We start from the raw sequence: 14,010 nt of genomic DNA, 5'->3' as shown, positions 1-14,010 counted from the left end.
CAGAGCATCCCAGAGGCTTCGCTCGGAGAGCCAGCCGAAGGACTGACTTTGCGGGGCAGCGAAAGGACAAGAGGAGGACTCTGGTGTCATCTGTTCATTGTGATCGCGTGAAGCTTGCCTCCCTCGGGCATATTGGGGGGAGTGTCTGCTGCTGTCCTAAGTCCCAGGGAGCCACAGTCGAATCCTTATTTGTAGAGTTGGGGCCCTTGACAGTGGGGAAAATGGCGATGACACTGTTGGAAGACTGGTGCAGGGGGATGGATGTGAACTCCCAGAGAGCCCTGCTGGTCTGGGGGATCCCAGTGAACTGTGATGAGGCTGAAATCGAAGAGACCCTCCAGGCTGCGATGCCCCAGGTGCCCTATCGAGTACTTGGGAGAATGTTTTGGAGGGAAGAGAATGCAAAAGCAGCCTTGTTAGAGCTCACTGGCGCTGTCGATTACGCCGCGATCCCCAGGGAGATGCCGGGTAAAGGAGGGGTCTGGAAAGTGGTCTTTAAACCCCCGACTTCCGATGCTGAATTTTTAGAAAGGCTGCACCTCTTCCTGGCGAGAGAGGGGTGGACCGTGCAAGATGTTGCCCGCGTCCTTGGGTTTCAGAACCCTGCTCCGGCCCCAGGCCCAGATATGCCGGCAGAGATGCTAAACTATATTTTGGATAATGTTATTCAGCCTCTTGTTGAGTCCATATGGTACAAGAAGCTGACGCTGTTCTCTGGGAGGGACATCCCGGGGCCGGGGGAGGAGACCTTTGATCCCTGGCTGGAACACACTAATGAGGTCATAGAGGAGTGGCAGGTGTCTGATGTAGAAAAGAGGCGGCGGTTGATGGAGAGTCTTAGAGGCCCTGCCGCTGATGTCATCCGCATCCTCAAGACTAACAACCCTGCAATAACCACTGCTGAATGCCTGAAGGCGCTTGAGCAGGTGTTTGGGAGCGTCGAGAGCTCTAGGGATGCGCAGGTCAGATTTCTGAACACTTACCAGAACCCGGGAGAAAAGTTATCCGCCTATGTCATTCGACTGGAGCCTCTTCTGCAGAAGGTGGTGGAGAAGGGGGCTATAGATAAAGATAACGTGAACCAGGCCCGCCTGGAGCAGGTTATTGCCGGGGCCAACCACAGCGGGGCCATCCGAAGGCAGCTGTGGCTGACGGGGGCTGCGGAAGGGCCTGCCCCTAACCTCTTCCAGTTGCTGGTGCAGATCCGAGAGGAGGAGGCCAAGGAGGAGGAGGAGGAGGCTGAGGCCGCCCTCTTGCAGTTAGGCCTGGAGGGGCACTTCTGAGGCCCAGGAAACGCTGTACTGCAGATCTAGATCACAGCTGCTTTCCTTGTCTCCGTGCTATCTTACAGGTGTCTCTTAGTAGTAAAGACTTAGCCATGTGCTGGGGGGGGGGGGGAGGGGGTTTGAGAGCAGGGAGGCAGCAGGCCTGGGTATTCATGTAACATTAGTACAATCGTGCAAATGAGCACCCTGAGCTACTTACTATGAGTCGTACCTAGCTGCAATGCCAGGTAAAGACTTGTGCACCAGTGCTCAGTGCAAGCTGTCGTTGTGGCAATCATCAGTTGTAAAACATGTGAATTTGTGACACTTCCCATTGAGGTAATTAAGTGTGAAATTGCATGTTCTGATGTTTAGCGCAGGACCTGGCAAGCACAAAAAGCGTTCAGTAAAAATATGAGCCGTTATTACTAATATCGTGAATGGTTCTGTGTTTACAGTAAATTGTTCCTAATTTATATTAATGGAAAGAAATGTGACTTAATTAGATACTACTAGTTATTCAACCATACAAAGCAAATTTCTTATTTTTCATCTTGAAACGTCTGGATCAGTTTAATTGACAAGTGTTCTGAGACTATGGAATGGGGTGTTAGGAAACAGTTCTAGAACTGCGTGAATCAATTTTTCTCTGTACAAGATACAGATATAAACTGCATGGGAAGGTTATAAAGAACCAGTTACAGTATCTAGTTCCCCACTTCAAGTCTGTCATTGAATGGTAGTTCTTGTTCATGCTGATTCTAAGTGTTCTAAATTTCAAGTTATCAAAATACATGTATATGAATAAAAATATTTTAAAAATTCTATTGTCTTGTTTTTCTGACACATGTACAAAATTTAAGTGTAATTAAGCTCTATGTTCTCTTAGGAAGACTTCCCCATGCTGCTAAAAAAATCAGACTTCAATGATTTTATCTTTAAACTTCATGTCATACTATGCGAGTTTAAATTGCAGAACCTTTTGGTATTTTCAACTTTTGCATGTTTTCTACAAGGCAAGTGTTAGAAGGCTAAAAAGACCTACATAAATATTAACTTACTGTAAAATGTTAGAAAATCCTGAAATGGGGCTCAGGATGTCATCTAGCAATGCTTTTTCTCCCCTTTCTAAATCCTTTTTCAGCTAAAGGTGTTTACTTTGCTGAGGAATAATTCCTCAGCTTAAAATGAAGGTTTCAGATTTATAGCAGCCATTTGATATCAAGAGGGTACAAATAGGGAAACAGTTTAAAAACATGTTTGACTTCAGAGCTTTAGTGACCAAAGGTGTCTTGAGATCCTAGTAAATCCAGAAGTGGTTACATGAGCGTAAGAGTTCAGTGGGGTTTTCCCCTAGTAACAAGGCTTTAAAATTACAGCCAACCTATTTAACAATCATCAGGTAAAAATTTATTTATAAAGGCTACTACTGGTGTACATTCAAACATTTTTCTGTACTCATGTCATCTGTTCCACTCTCACACGCTTAACACACACATCTCCAAATGTTTGATTCTCAACAACAGATACGCAAGTCTTTGCTTCCCCCAGTAAACATGTCCTCATTCCTCTACTCCCCAACTCACATAGCTTCCCTCTCCATCGCCATTGGCATGACAGCATGGCACCGGATACACGCCCCCCTCACTTCTCAGAATCTTATCTGTACACATTCACTCCCACCTTCCCCCTGACACTCTCATAAACACACTCCCTCCTCCCACCACGCGCGCGCATGCACACACACACAGACACAAACACACACGCTACAGCAGTCTCCCACCCCAACCACACAATCCTGTTTCTCCACACCTGCTCCCACTGCCACCTCACACCAGCCAGCCACATATACACACACATTCTCACTCCATGCAAGTTACGTTCATGACGAAAATAGTGGGTTCCTCTCACCCGATGTCAGAGGCATCCTTCAATGTCTGTACATAGAGATATACCTTCTTATAGCTGCAGAACTGACTGCATCTTAGGAAGGAGGGTTATCACTTCAGATTCTTTTATTATATGCAACGGTTATATATCGACGTATACATACATATGTATTTGATTACATATATATGGTACACATGTAAGGATTCTAGATGTCCATCCTTTATTCTAGAAAACTAAAAATAATGAGCTGTTTCTTATCTGAATTAAGGGTTTCTCTTTATAAAAGGCTCAAAAATTAAAATCTGCTTTTTAAAGGAGGACAGCAGCAAGAAACATCCTTAGAACCAAAGAACTGTGGAATAAAGAAGTAGAAACTGCACCACAGTCCCATTCTGAGGCCAAAATTATATTTGGTTGATAGCACAGAATATGTGCTGAGACAATGTGTAATGTTACAGCTATTACTAGGCTATCTTGTTTCTTGTGGATCAAAAAGGGGCTGGCCAGTGTCAGGTTATTCCAGACCACAAATCAGGGGCCTATCAATCAACCTTAAACTCGTATACTACCAGTAAGGAGAGGACTAGGAATAGTCCTTCCGGTTCCGGGAAGCACTTTGCAGGATCCCAATCATTTGGAATGGTGCCCAGAAGCCTTCTAGTGAAGACTTACAAACCTGGAAGAGGAGATTATCACTGGTAGTGAACTACAGGGGGAAAAAAATGGCATAAAGAAATGAGTCAGGCTCTCTCCCTGTCTCATACACACTCACACAAGCTGTGTGGAATGTTTGATCTAAAGGCCAAATTTCTTCAGAATTGAATGTGATTGGAAGTTCACATGGTTGCTCTATACTAGCTAAAGCGAATGGCCACATAACCAAAAAAAGATACGAATTAATTTTTTTTTAGAAAATAACACAATTTATTACTATTTTAAAACAAGTTTCACAAAATAACATTCAGAAACTCAACATTTCTAAATAAGTTAACACAATAAGTTTAGTCATAAAGTCATGCTACAAAATTCCTGCATATAAAAGATTATTATCAAAGTATTAATAGATGTTAAAATGTTCTTTAGAATGGAGTTGGTTCTAGAAGCCAAAGATTCTGGAATGATGCTCGTTATCATGACTGACACCCTGGGAGAAGCAGCTAGCTGTATGTATATTCTCTACCACCAGTCTTTTGATGGGATTGATCCCTCCAGGCAATAGCACCTCAGAGGCAGGTATCCTGCAGATCAAAGAAGCAAAGAACTTCCCACCCTTGTCACATTAGCCACGGCTTAATTTAACCAACATCTAAATTAACTGTTAAAATCTAGACGTGGGAAAGATAACTAACGCACAAAGTTTCTATTCTGAGTAAGAGAATTCTACATGACACATTCCCCAGAGGGATGACTGTCAATGTAGCAGACATGGAAGATGACAGCAAGGAGGGAAATAGGGAAATCCAGACTCTGATTATGTCAACAGACAACTATTGCTCAGGTTGGCTGAGAACGAGCAAGGATAAGTCTGATTCTCTACTATCCACATGCAGGCTAGGTATTTACCTATCTGCCCTTTGGGATTCCTGTCTACCAACATCCAGTTCATAATTTTAAAGTGCAAATCTATGGCAAAATAGTTTACTCTCCCCCATCCCCTTGTTAAATTTGCTAGATCATAATTTGGTTGGCTGGTTCCCCTCTAATCTGCCCAATATGGGAAGTAACTAGAATCCAGTTATGACTTCTCCAAGTGGCAAGTGAAAATGTTTCTTAGGTTAGAAAAAAGTAAGACTCAGTCTCATTTTGACTTTCAGTTTTCTTCCTTTGCAGTCAGTTATAAAAAGGTAGCAACAGAGATTTCGATGTGGGATTTCTAAAAGTTCAGTGATTTTTTTTAAGACATACTCTATTTTTTTTTATTGCACCTATTTTATGGTTTTATGAAAAAACAAAAATCAAAACCAAAACCTCATGCTAGAGTGAGGATAAAGGAATATGGTCAAGTTAGCTGTGTCAGAAGCACCAACTCTGCTACACTGAAACTTGTTTTATGTTTAATTAAACCTATTAAGCAGCCTAAATAAAGAAAACATGTGCCGAAGGGATTAATTTCAGTTAAAAGATAACTTTCAGTTCAGCAGTTAGTTTTCTCCCTTTACCAACAATTATAATGTAAGGTCCTCACAAACTGACAAACTGCAGTTAAAGAGACACTACTCGTGATCAATACTTTGACACTCCCCACCCCCCAACACACCAATTTTTAAAAGTTAATGATTAAGTCCAACCTTCCTAGACCCTACACTTTTTCCATTTAGTCCTAAGAAAAACCCAGGTGGAAGATTCTTGGTCACAGAGATAACTACCTTCAACTCCACTTACACATCACCAATTCTGAGAATAAGTCAACAGTTAAGATTCATTTTTTATTCCTCCTTACTCTACTTCAGACCACGGGTAAAAGAAGAATCTATTCAAGTCAAAATTCTTTTTCCACACAAGAACCACATTTAAGTGTCTAATAACCATACCAAGTAACACCAAGTTAATGACCAATTATCATGACATTCTTCTGATCACATCCAAAATTGGTGTCTACACCAGCTAACTTTCACATATGATTACCAAATGTTTCCAAATTCTATACAATATTTTTCTGTATTTAATGACTGCTACAGTCTAGAAAATCTATGCATTAGTGGGCAATGAACAAACATTTAAAGAATGATCCATTTTCTAAAAGTACACTCAAAATGTTCAAAGATAAAGCAAAATCTATCATAAAGTTGAATTCTGTTATAGTAAGAGAGAGGTAGGTTAACAATCACTGTCCTAGGATAAGCAGGAATACTAAGAAATAATAGTTGAGACCCTGCTGAAAAACGTAAGTTGAACCTTCCAGCCCTGAGTTTCTAATGTTATATGACAATTATTAAAATGAGCATTACAAAAAAGCAAAACACCAACGACCATTTTCCTTCCATCCATAATTATTAAATACATCACCTTCTCTCATACAACAACTCAGGAGGCATATATGGCTAGAGTGAAAATAAATGCACCTGGACAAAAGGAATGTTAGTATAAAGCACTGGTTCTTAACCAGGGACGAATCTGTTCCTACCCCACTGCCAGAGGGGACAGATGGTAATGTCTGAAGACATTTTTGGTTGTCAGAATGAAACTGGGGATTCTACTGGTATCTAGTGAGTAGAAGCCAGAGATAGTGCTAAACATCCTATAATACACAGGATAACATTATCCAACCCAAAATGGTAATAGTGCCAACACTGAGAAACTCTGGTCTAAAGGAACAAACTCCTATGAACACAGAACACAAAAACCTTTCAAGGCCTGACCAGGTAATACAGCCATAAACTTACAGTTAGGGAACATAGAAAAGTTGAATTCCTTTGCAGACTAAAATCAAGTTACCTGTGAAAAATTAAAATACTGGATGGATTCCAGAGCTCTACCATCATTACAAGAATAGAAAAAATTTAGATGAGCCACTAAAATGGCATAATGCTTTAAACCAAGAGCACAGAGAGAATCCATCCCAATCTCTGAGAACTTTCAGTGATTTAAAAATATTAAGCAACAAGGAGAAGCAGAGAAAATGTTTCTATATTATAGAATTCAGAAAACCAAATGCCAACACCATAAGCCATTTTAAGATTCAATATGAAGTTATTCATTCCCTATTATATTCACTTCCAGAGTAACTTTTAGAAAATGTATCCATACATAGCAAAATGGCTTCAAGCTTTCCTACTGGATGACATGCAAACTACAAGTGAAGAAGATCATCTTCCCTCCTAGTTTTGAAGATTTAAACATCACCAAGGGGAATACTCATTGCCTACAGTTCACAAAAGAAATACCCAAAGGCTTTGAATGTGTAAGCCAGAGTAAAGATTTCTTCCTATCAGATTATAAGGAAGAACTAAAAGGACGCAAAAAGTGTTGGACTAATTTTTCCTCTTGCTGTTTGTATTCAGAATTGATTGTCAAAGCAGTGGTCCCTTTAGATCAGAGTGACTCAGAGAAATCACGTAATTCCTACTTAAATGATAGCTGAAAATTTCTGAAGCCCAGGACTCTTTATGCAATCACTTAAAAAAAAACCAAAATGACACTCCCCTCTTTGACTGGTTTTACACAAGTAAATGGGGAAATAAGAATCAGTCTCTGGTTGAGGGACTTTAGGCACAATTTGGCAGAGCGCCTCTAACTTCTTTTCTGAAATCCGTCAGTGATTCAGTCATGGCCTACTATGGACTTCATCATCATATGGTTACTGACTACTACTATATCTTGTACTTTCCAAAAAGATTTTTTTTCTTATATGATAAATTCTAAGCTCTGTCTCCAACTATTGCTTTGCAATTTTAAGGTTAAATCACCTACCATCCTTCATAGAGAAGGCAATCCTTAAAAATATTGCCATTTGCCTGCAATCCCATAATGAAATATCTCTTCTCTTTTCCCTCCACAATCACTTACATAATTCATTTTAAGAGCTGTTTAACTCAGAAACATTCTAAAAATATATTTTGAAATTCTAAATTTAACCTATTGAAAGGTATCAGATGCAGTCTTTAGGTTCTATATCCTTATTTATAGCAATCATTTCTCCCAACGTGAGGGTCAAAAGAACAAAGTTATTAGGGAAAATTTTGACATATACGAATGGCCAACATTTAGGCTAGTAATTCAAACATAACTATTGTTTACATACATTTCCTTATATAACATATAAGGGACTATAAACCAAAAAGTGTGCCTAAAATCAGGTCCACATGAGTAACATGACCACAGTACCAGTTAAAGGAATGATCATGGCAGTCATTTCAACCACTGACCTGGATCACAGAATGGCTGACTGTGCACAGTGACTCAAGTGGCCAGGCATGTAAACACAACCTAAATTCCAGTTGACATTGCACACATTTTTGGAAAAACAACTAAATATAACATGGGCTATAAGGCCTCCAAGATATTAATTTTTCCTTTTTTCACCACAGCTTTTCCAACTGGACTTTGGGAGTCTTGGTTCTAGGGCTGCTCTGCATTTCCTCCAAGAGGAACTCTTCCTGTCACTGTGCTGCCTTTTGAACCAAAGGCGTCACATATTTGTGCTTCTGAATCATAAGGACATGGACCTTCAGGAAAGATAGTCTACAGACTCAAAGGTTAAGTATATATATTTAAATGCCTGGTCTAAAAAAAAAAACAACAACTTAAATTGAATAAAGAACCGTATTTGTTATTCTTTTTTGTTAAAAATGACTAGTCTATAAAAAGTTTCAGTAGATGGGGCCACGAAGTACACAATTGGGACTAAAGACAAAAATTGAAAATCTGAATTTCTAAAAAAAGTACTAGACTATATGAAGTTGGTGTTACTGTTACTATTTGGGGGGAGAAACACTAAATAGGTTTAAAAAAAGATAGGAATGAGAGATTTGTTTTATCTTAATAATCTTTTGCCCCACACAGAATCTTTAAAATAGACAATTATACAAAACTTATCTATTGTTCTTATGACGTTTAAATAAGTTAACATGAAGCGGAAAACATGGTGTTAGTTATCTTCTTCCTCGTCCTCTTTAATTACTGGGGTACCTAAAATGAAAAAGAAAATTATTTCTGGTCATTCTAAACAGATTTTTTAAATTCTAAATGAAAATATTGTTCTGTTAACCAGAGACGCTATGAATACTAGGAAGTGTGCCATAATAAAAATAATCTCATAAAATAATCTCTTCGATTTCAAATTATCCAAAAAGCTTCTCAGGAAACTTCTCAAATGGATTAATATAATAAGCATTTGTGAATATTTAGCTCCCCAAATGCAGAGTTGCAAATAAAAGTGCCTACAGGTGGCAGGCAGAAAAATAAAGCTCTATATACACACTAAAAACTGTGTATGTTAAACACAAAGAAATATTCTTCATTTTTCACAATTAAAATATGCAATCACAGTGTTGCCAGAAATCTGAATTTTTATTTTACTCTCGCAAATATTAAACAATGGGAATAAACTTGAAAAAAATAAAAATAAAAAGAACCAAAGCACAGAAAACAAAACACATCTGCAGGCTATCACTGGGCCAAGAGCCACACATTTCTGAGCACTGGCATTTGAAGCCTGCCCACAATTTGACTCCAGTCCCATGTTCAGTCTTAACTCTTCAGCCAGTCACCTTCTGCACCAGCTAAACTGATCAGTTCATGGTCTACCAAACTCATCTTGCACACTCTTATCTCTGGATCCTTGGTCAAGGGTTCCTCCATTTTGGAATGCCCCCTACCAACTCTCCTTCCATCTAAATCCCACCCTTAATTAAAAACCAACTCCAGAGGCACCTGGGTGGCTCAGTTGCCTAAGTGTCCAACTTCAGCTCAGACGATGATCACACGGTTTGTGGGTTCGAGCCCCACGTAGGGCACTGTGCTGACAGTTCAGAGCCCGAAGCCTGTTTTGGATTCTGTGTCTCCCTCTCTCTGCCCCTCCCCTGCTCGCACTCTGTCTCTCTCTGTGTCTCAACAATAAATAAATGTTAAAAAAATTTTTTTTAAAAAAGAACCAACTCCAGTGCCTCTTCCTCTGTGATCCTTGCGAAATGAACATTTATGTTCTTTACAGTAGTGACTAGAGTTTCACCTCTCTGTACTCTGCACAGCATCTTTTCACAGGGGGAGAGTGCATAACATACAAAGTACACAGATTATGTAAGTGTACAGATGGATAAATATGTACAAAATGAACACATCTGGTAACCAGCACCCAGATTAGGTAGAGAACATTATTAGAAACCCCTCCCAAAACTTCCTCAAGCCCCCTTCCAGGCACTATCCCCCACAAAAGGTATATTCTATCCTAATGTCTAACATCATAGGGTATTTGCCTGTTTTTGAAATTGATATGAATGGGATGGTGTAACATGCACTCTGTGTCTGGCTTCTTTTGCTCAACATTATGTTTGCGAGACTCATCTATATTGTGTGAAATTTGTAGTCCATTCATTCTCATTGCTGTTTAATATTACATTGTATGAATATGTCATAACTTATTCTATTGTTGATGGGCATTTGAGTTGTTTCCAATTTATAGCTATTAAAATAGCGCTGCTATGAACATTCTCATACATATCTTTGGGTTAACAGATATATCCTTTTATTTGGGGTCTGTAGCTAGGAGAAAAAGTGCTGGGTCATAATGGATATGTATGTAGACCTTTTACAGATAATGCCAGTTTTCCAAAGTGGTCATACCAAGTTACATTACTACCTGGCAGGGTCTGAGAGTTCTAGTTGCTCCACATCCCACCAATATTTGGTATCGGCTTTTTCATGTTAGTTTTTTTTTTTTTTTTTTTTTTTTTTTTTTTTTAAGTAGGCTTCATGCCCAGCCACAAAGCCTAATGCAGGACCTGCACTCACGACCCTGAGATTAAGACCTGAGCTGAGACCAGGAGTCGGATGCTTCACCAACTGAGCCACCCTGGCACCCCCATTTTAGCTTTTTAAGATTCCCCAGTTTTGCTTATAAGCGACAGAAAAGAAGCAAAAGTAGGCAAGTTAGCAGCTGTAGCCACCTCTGTCCTGGTATCCTCACTAGCAAGATGGTTCTTTTGGGGCTGTTCAGATTGGTCTGAGGTCAATGCTTGGTCCAAAAGGCTATAATATGGCTTGGTCTATTCAGGGTCTACGTAAGGGGTTATATTCCATGTTTAAGGGAAGGGTTTTACTTCCTGTGTGCAATGCTGAAAGAAGACAAATGACTTCAAATGGTTCTACAATCGAACCAAAAGTGAACATAGAAAAGCTGAAGTCCAAGACTCTAATGTTCCTACCCACTTTTTTCTATTTTATTTTTTAATTGTGAAATATTCATTCATACAAATACAGTGTAAATAATTTAAGGAGTAACAAAGCCAATGATTCTATACCTACTACCAATTTAGAAAAGAGAGCATTACCAGTATTTTAGAAACCTGTTTGCCTCTTCCCAATTATTCCTATACCTCTCCATAAGAGATAATCTGCTGTCATTTTACCCCTAAATATGCATCCAGGAAAAAAAAAAAAAAGAACATTCTGCATGATTCCATTAATACAAAACTCTAGAAAATTCAAACTAATCTATAGAGACAGAAAGCAACCACTAATTACCTTGGGAGGGATGATGGCAAGGAGCAGGAGGGAAGGATTACAAAGAGGCACAAGGATACTTTTTGGGGTGATGCATATGTTCATTATCTTTTTTCTCCCCAGCTTTACTGAGATATGACTGAGATAGCATTGTGTAAGTTTAAGGTATAAACATGATGATTTGATATACATATATATTATGAAATGATTACCACAATGTTAATTAATACATCGATCACTTCACATATTTACTTGTGTGTGTGTGTGTGTGTGTGTGTGTGTGTGTGTGTGAGAACTTTTAAGATCTACTCTCTTAGCAACTTTCAAGTTGCTATTAAGACAGTATTGTTAACTACAGTCACCATCATATGTTCACTATCTTAATTGTGGTGATGGTTTCAGAGGTGTCTATGTATATCAAAACATAACAAATATTTATCACTTTAAATATGTGCAATTAATTGTGTGTCAATTATACTTCAAGCAAGCTATTTTTTGGTGTAGGAAAGTAGATAGTTAAGAGCTTTTTACATCAATAATTCTCAACTGGAGGACAGGTGAGCACATACTTAGGGAGGCAATTGGAATCACCTATGAAACTTGTTCAAACTACAGAGACCTCTTCACTTTCTTCCTAGAGATTCTAATTTCTTTTTTTTATGTTTTATTTATTTTTGAGAGCAAGAGAGACAGAGCACGAGTTGGGGAGGGGCAGAGAGAGGGGGAGACACAGAATCCAAAACAGGCTCCAGGCTCTGAGCTGTCAGCACAGAGTCCGACACCGGGCTTGAACTCACAGACCGTGAGATCATGACCTGAGCCAAAGCCAGACGCTTAACCGACTGAGCCACCCAGGCTCCCCTCTCCCCAGAGATTCTAAACCATCCCTCCATAGGGGTGCAGTCCCATTTGAGAACAACCACTGCAGTAAGCTGGGGTGGATAAAAGAATTGTGTACTGAGGCTTTGAAAGAGTTGGTAAGAGAGAAATGGAGAGACAAAGAATAGGAAGGATAGAATGACAAGCAGCAGGGGTGGTGAAGAGAGAAGAGAATGTTTGAGGGACAAGGAAGCCTAAACCACAGACAACTAAGCCTTTTGTTTTGGATGTGAATATCAGTATGAGTATGGTGATGAAGAAAGTAGAGCAAATATGTGTGTGGTAAGTGATGATGACAATGATAATGATCATGTAGCTGGATATTACTTATTTGTTTCTTCTAAATATTTTCCTTTCCCTTCTTCAGTCAGGTAGCCTAGTCAGCTCTATGGATCACTGCTTCAGGGGCAATGTGGAAAGCAGAAAAAGACCATCAGACTTACTGCCTTTGTCTTTGAAAAGCCTAAGAAGATCACTGAGAAGACAATTTGTGAGCAGATGCAGAATGATGTGGAAAAGAAGGAGGGGGATAGGGATTCTCCTCAGATTAGAAAGGTTATTTCTCTGGGTTGGCAGAAAAGAGAGAAATCTGTAGGTACTGGAACATTTGGGATCCTAGTCTGGCTTCCTGATAGCACCACTAGGAGGAGGTAAGATCCTGAGAAGTCTGGGACTATTATCATTTCTAGTTTTTAGATACAAAAGAACAAGGTTTGGTGACATTCATTAACTAGCACAATGACAAAAGGCTACTAAGTGGTAGAATTGGAACTTGAACCTAGTCAGGGATATCTACTGACATTGACACATATCTTAAATATTGGTTAACTAAAATTAGGTGTGGGGAGAGGGTATAGAGAGAAAATGACAATTTTGATGCAGCTGTGAAAAAGCAACTGCTTACCATTTATGTCTAATTATTCTGCAAAATAATACCCTTGTGACTTGAGAAAAGCCTGGCTTTCTTAAAAGTTTTTGGTCTAGGGATGATCTTACACCAGTCTAAATATCCCAGGAGTTTTTCATCTCACCCTGGCCCAAACTCAGACTATAAAATTTCCTATGGAATGAAATGGCTTTGGAGATGAGAGACAACCTATCTTTTTTTCAGTTGTGCTCCTTTTCATAATTCCATGTCACAAATTCAATTCTTATGCTTAGAAATCATTGCCCCAAGCTGGCTCAGGGTCACTCACCATCCAGCTTTTTCAGTTTGGGAACTCTCTTGGTTGCTTCTTCAATCCAGTTCCCCTCCGCAGAATGTTTCTCTTCCAAGGGATTGCCTACAAACACCAGGTCTTCCAGGCACGGCAGTTCGGCCAGCTTCACAAATTCAGCTATAAGTACAAAGAATACATTCCATATGAAAATGGCAAGTTTTCCTGTTATGATTTTTGGGATTGAGGGGTTGAACTCCAGTACCAGTAGCCCTCAGTTTGTGACTATTCAGAACAATTTATTTAAGATTTTGAAAGAAGTAATAAGGCAAGCTATCCCATATGAAGTCTTTCTCTGAAGACAATATGGAAAGGGAGGGAAAAAGAAGACATACTTCCTCAACCTTTATGCTAGGCTACAGGTGGGATAAGAAAAGGAAATGAGATTCAGAATCACAAAGAACAAACTCTCCAGTGATAGGGCTTCTCTATGTCGTACAGTATGGGTTAAGCCAAACTGCTGTTGTCTCTACCCATTCCCTCATCTGTGAATTTTTTTTTTTTTAATTAAATAGGCTCCACACCCAACATGGGGCTTGAACTCATGAGCCTGAGATCAAGGATCACATGCTCTACTGACTGAACCAGCCAGACACCCC

The 14,010-nt window shown here is 39.5% G+C and overlaps 2 protein-coding genes across 4 annotated transcripts in view; one reads left to right on the top strand and one right to left on the bottom strand.

The window, feature by feature from the left end:
* Positions 1-220: 220 nt before the first annotated feature.
* On the top strand, positions 221-13,395 carry PNMA1 (PNMA family member 1). Of its 3 annotated transcripts, none has more exons than XM_042943733.1 (3): positions 221-962; positions 8,183-8,350; positions 12,566-13,395. In XM_042943733.1, the coding sequence occupies exons 1-2, from the start codon at positions 222-224 to the stop codon at positions 8,333-8,335; spliced, it is 894 nt and encodes a 297-aa protein (XP_042799667.1). In that variant the 5' UTR covers position 221; the 3' UTR covers positions 8,336-8,350; positions 12,566-13,395. The 3 variants fall into 3 exon arrangements, with proteins under 3 accessions (XP_042799667.1, XP_042799666.1, XP_042799665.1); XM_042943732.1 differs by having other exon boundaries at positions 12,562-13,395; XM_042943731.1 differs by lacking the exons at positions 8,183-8,350; positions 12,566-13,395 and having other exon boundaries at positions 221-2,090.
* The window catches only part of DNAL1 (dynein axonemal light chain 1), a 44,422-nt gene continuing 38,815 nt past the window's right edge, over positions 8,404-14,010 (bottom strand). Inside the window, exons 7-8 of the mRNA XM_042943734.1 lie at positions 13,391-13,531; positions 8,404-8,783 (exon numbers count right to left, since the gene is read on the bottom strand). Coding sequence (XP_042799668.1) covers positions 8,743-8,783; positions 13,391-13,531 — 182 coding nt within the window. The 3' untranslated portion in view covers positions 8,404-8,742. The remainder of the gene's footprint in view (positions 8,784-13,390; positions 13,532-14,010) is intronic.

The sequence above is a fragment of the Panthera leo genome, chromosome B3 (genome assembly GCF_018350215.1).
Source record: "Panthera leo isolate Ple1 chromosome B3, P.leo_Ple1_pat1.1, whole genome shotgun sequence".
Taxonomy (NCBI): domain Eukaryota; kingdom Metazoa; phylum Chordata; class Mammalia; order Carnivora; family Felidae; genus Panthera; species Panthera leo.
The sequence above is the reverse complement of the archived record's forward strand: the minus strand, read 5'-3'. Positions and strand labels throughout refer to the sequence as shown.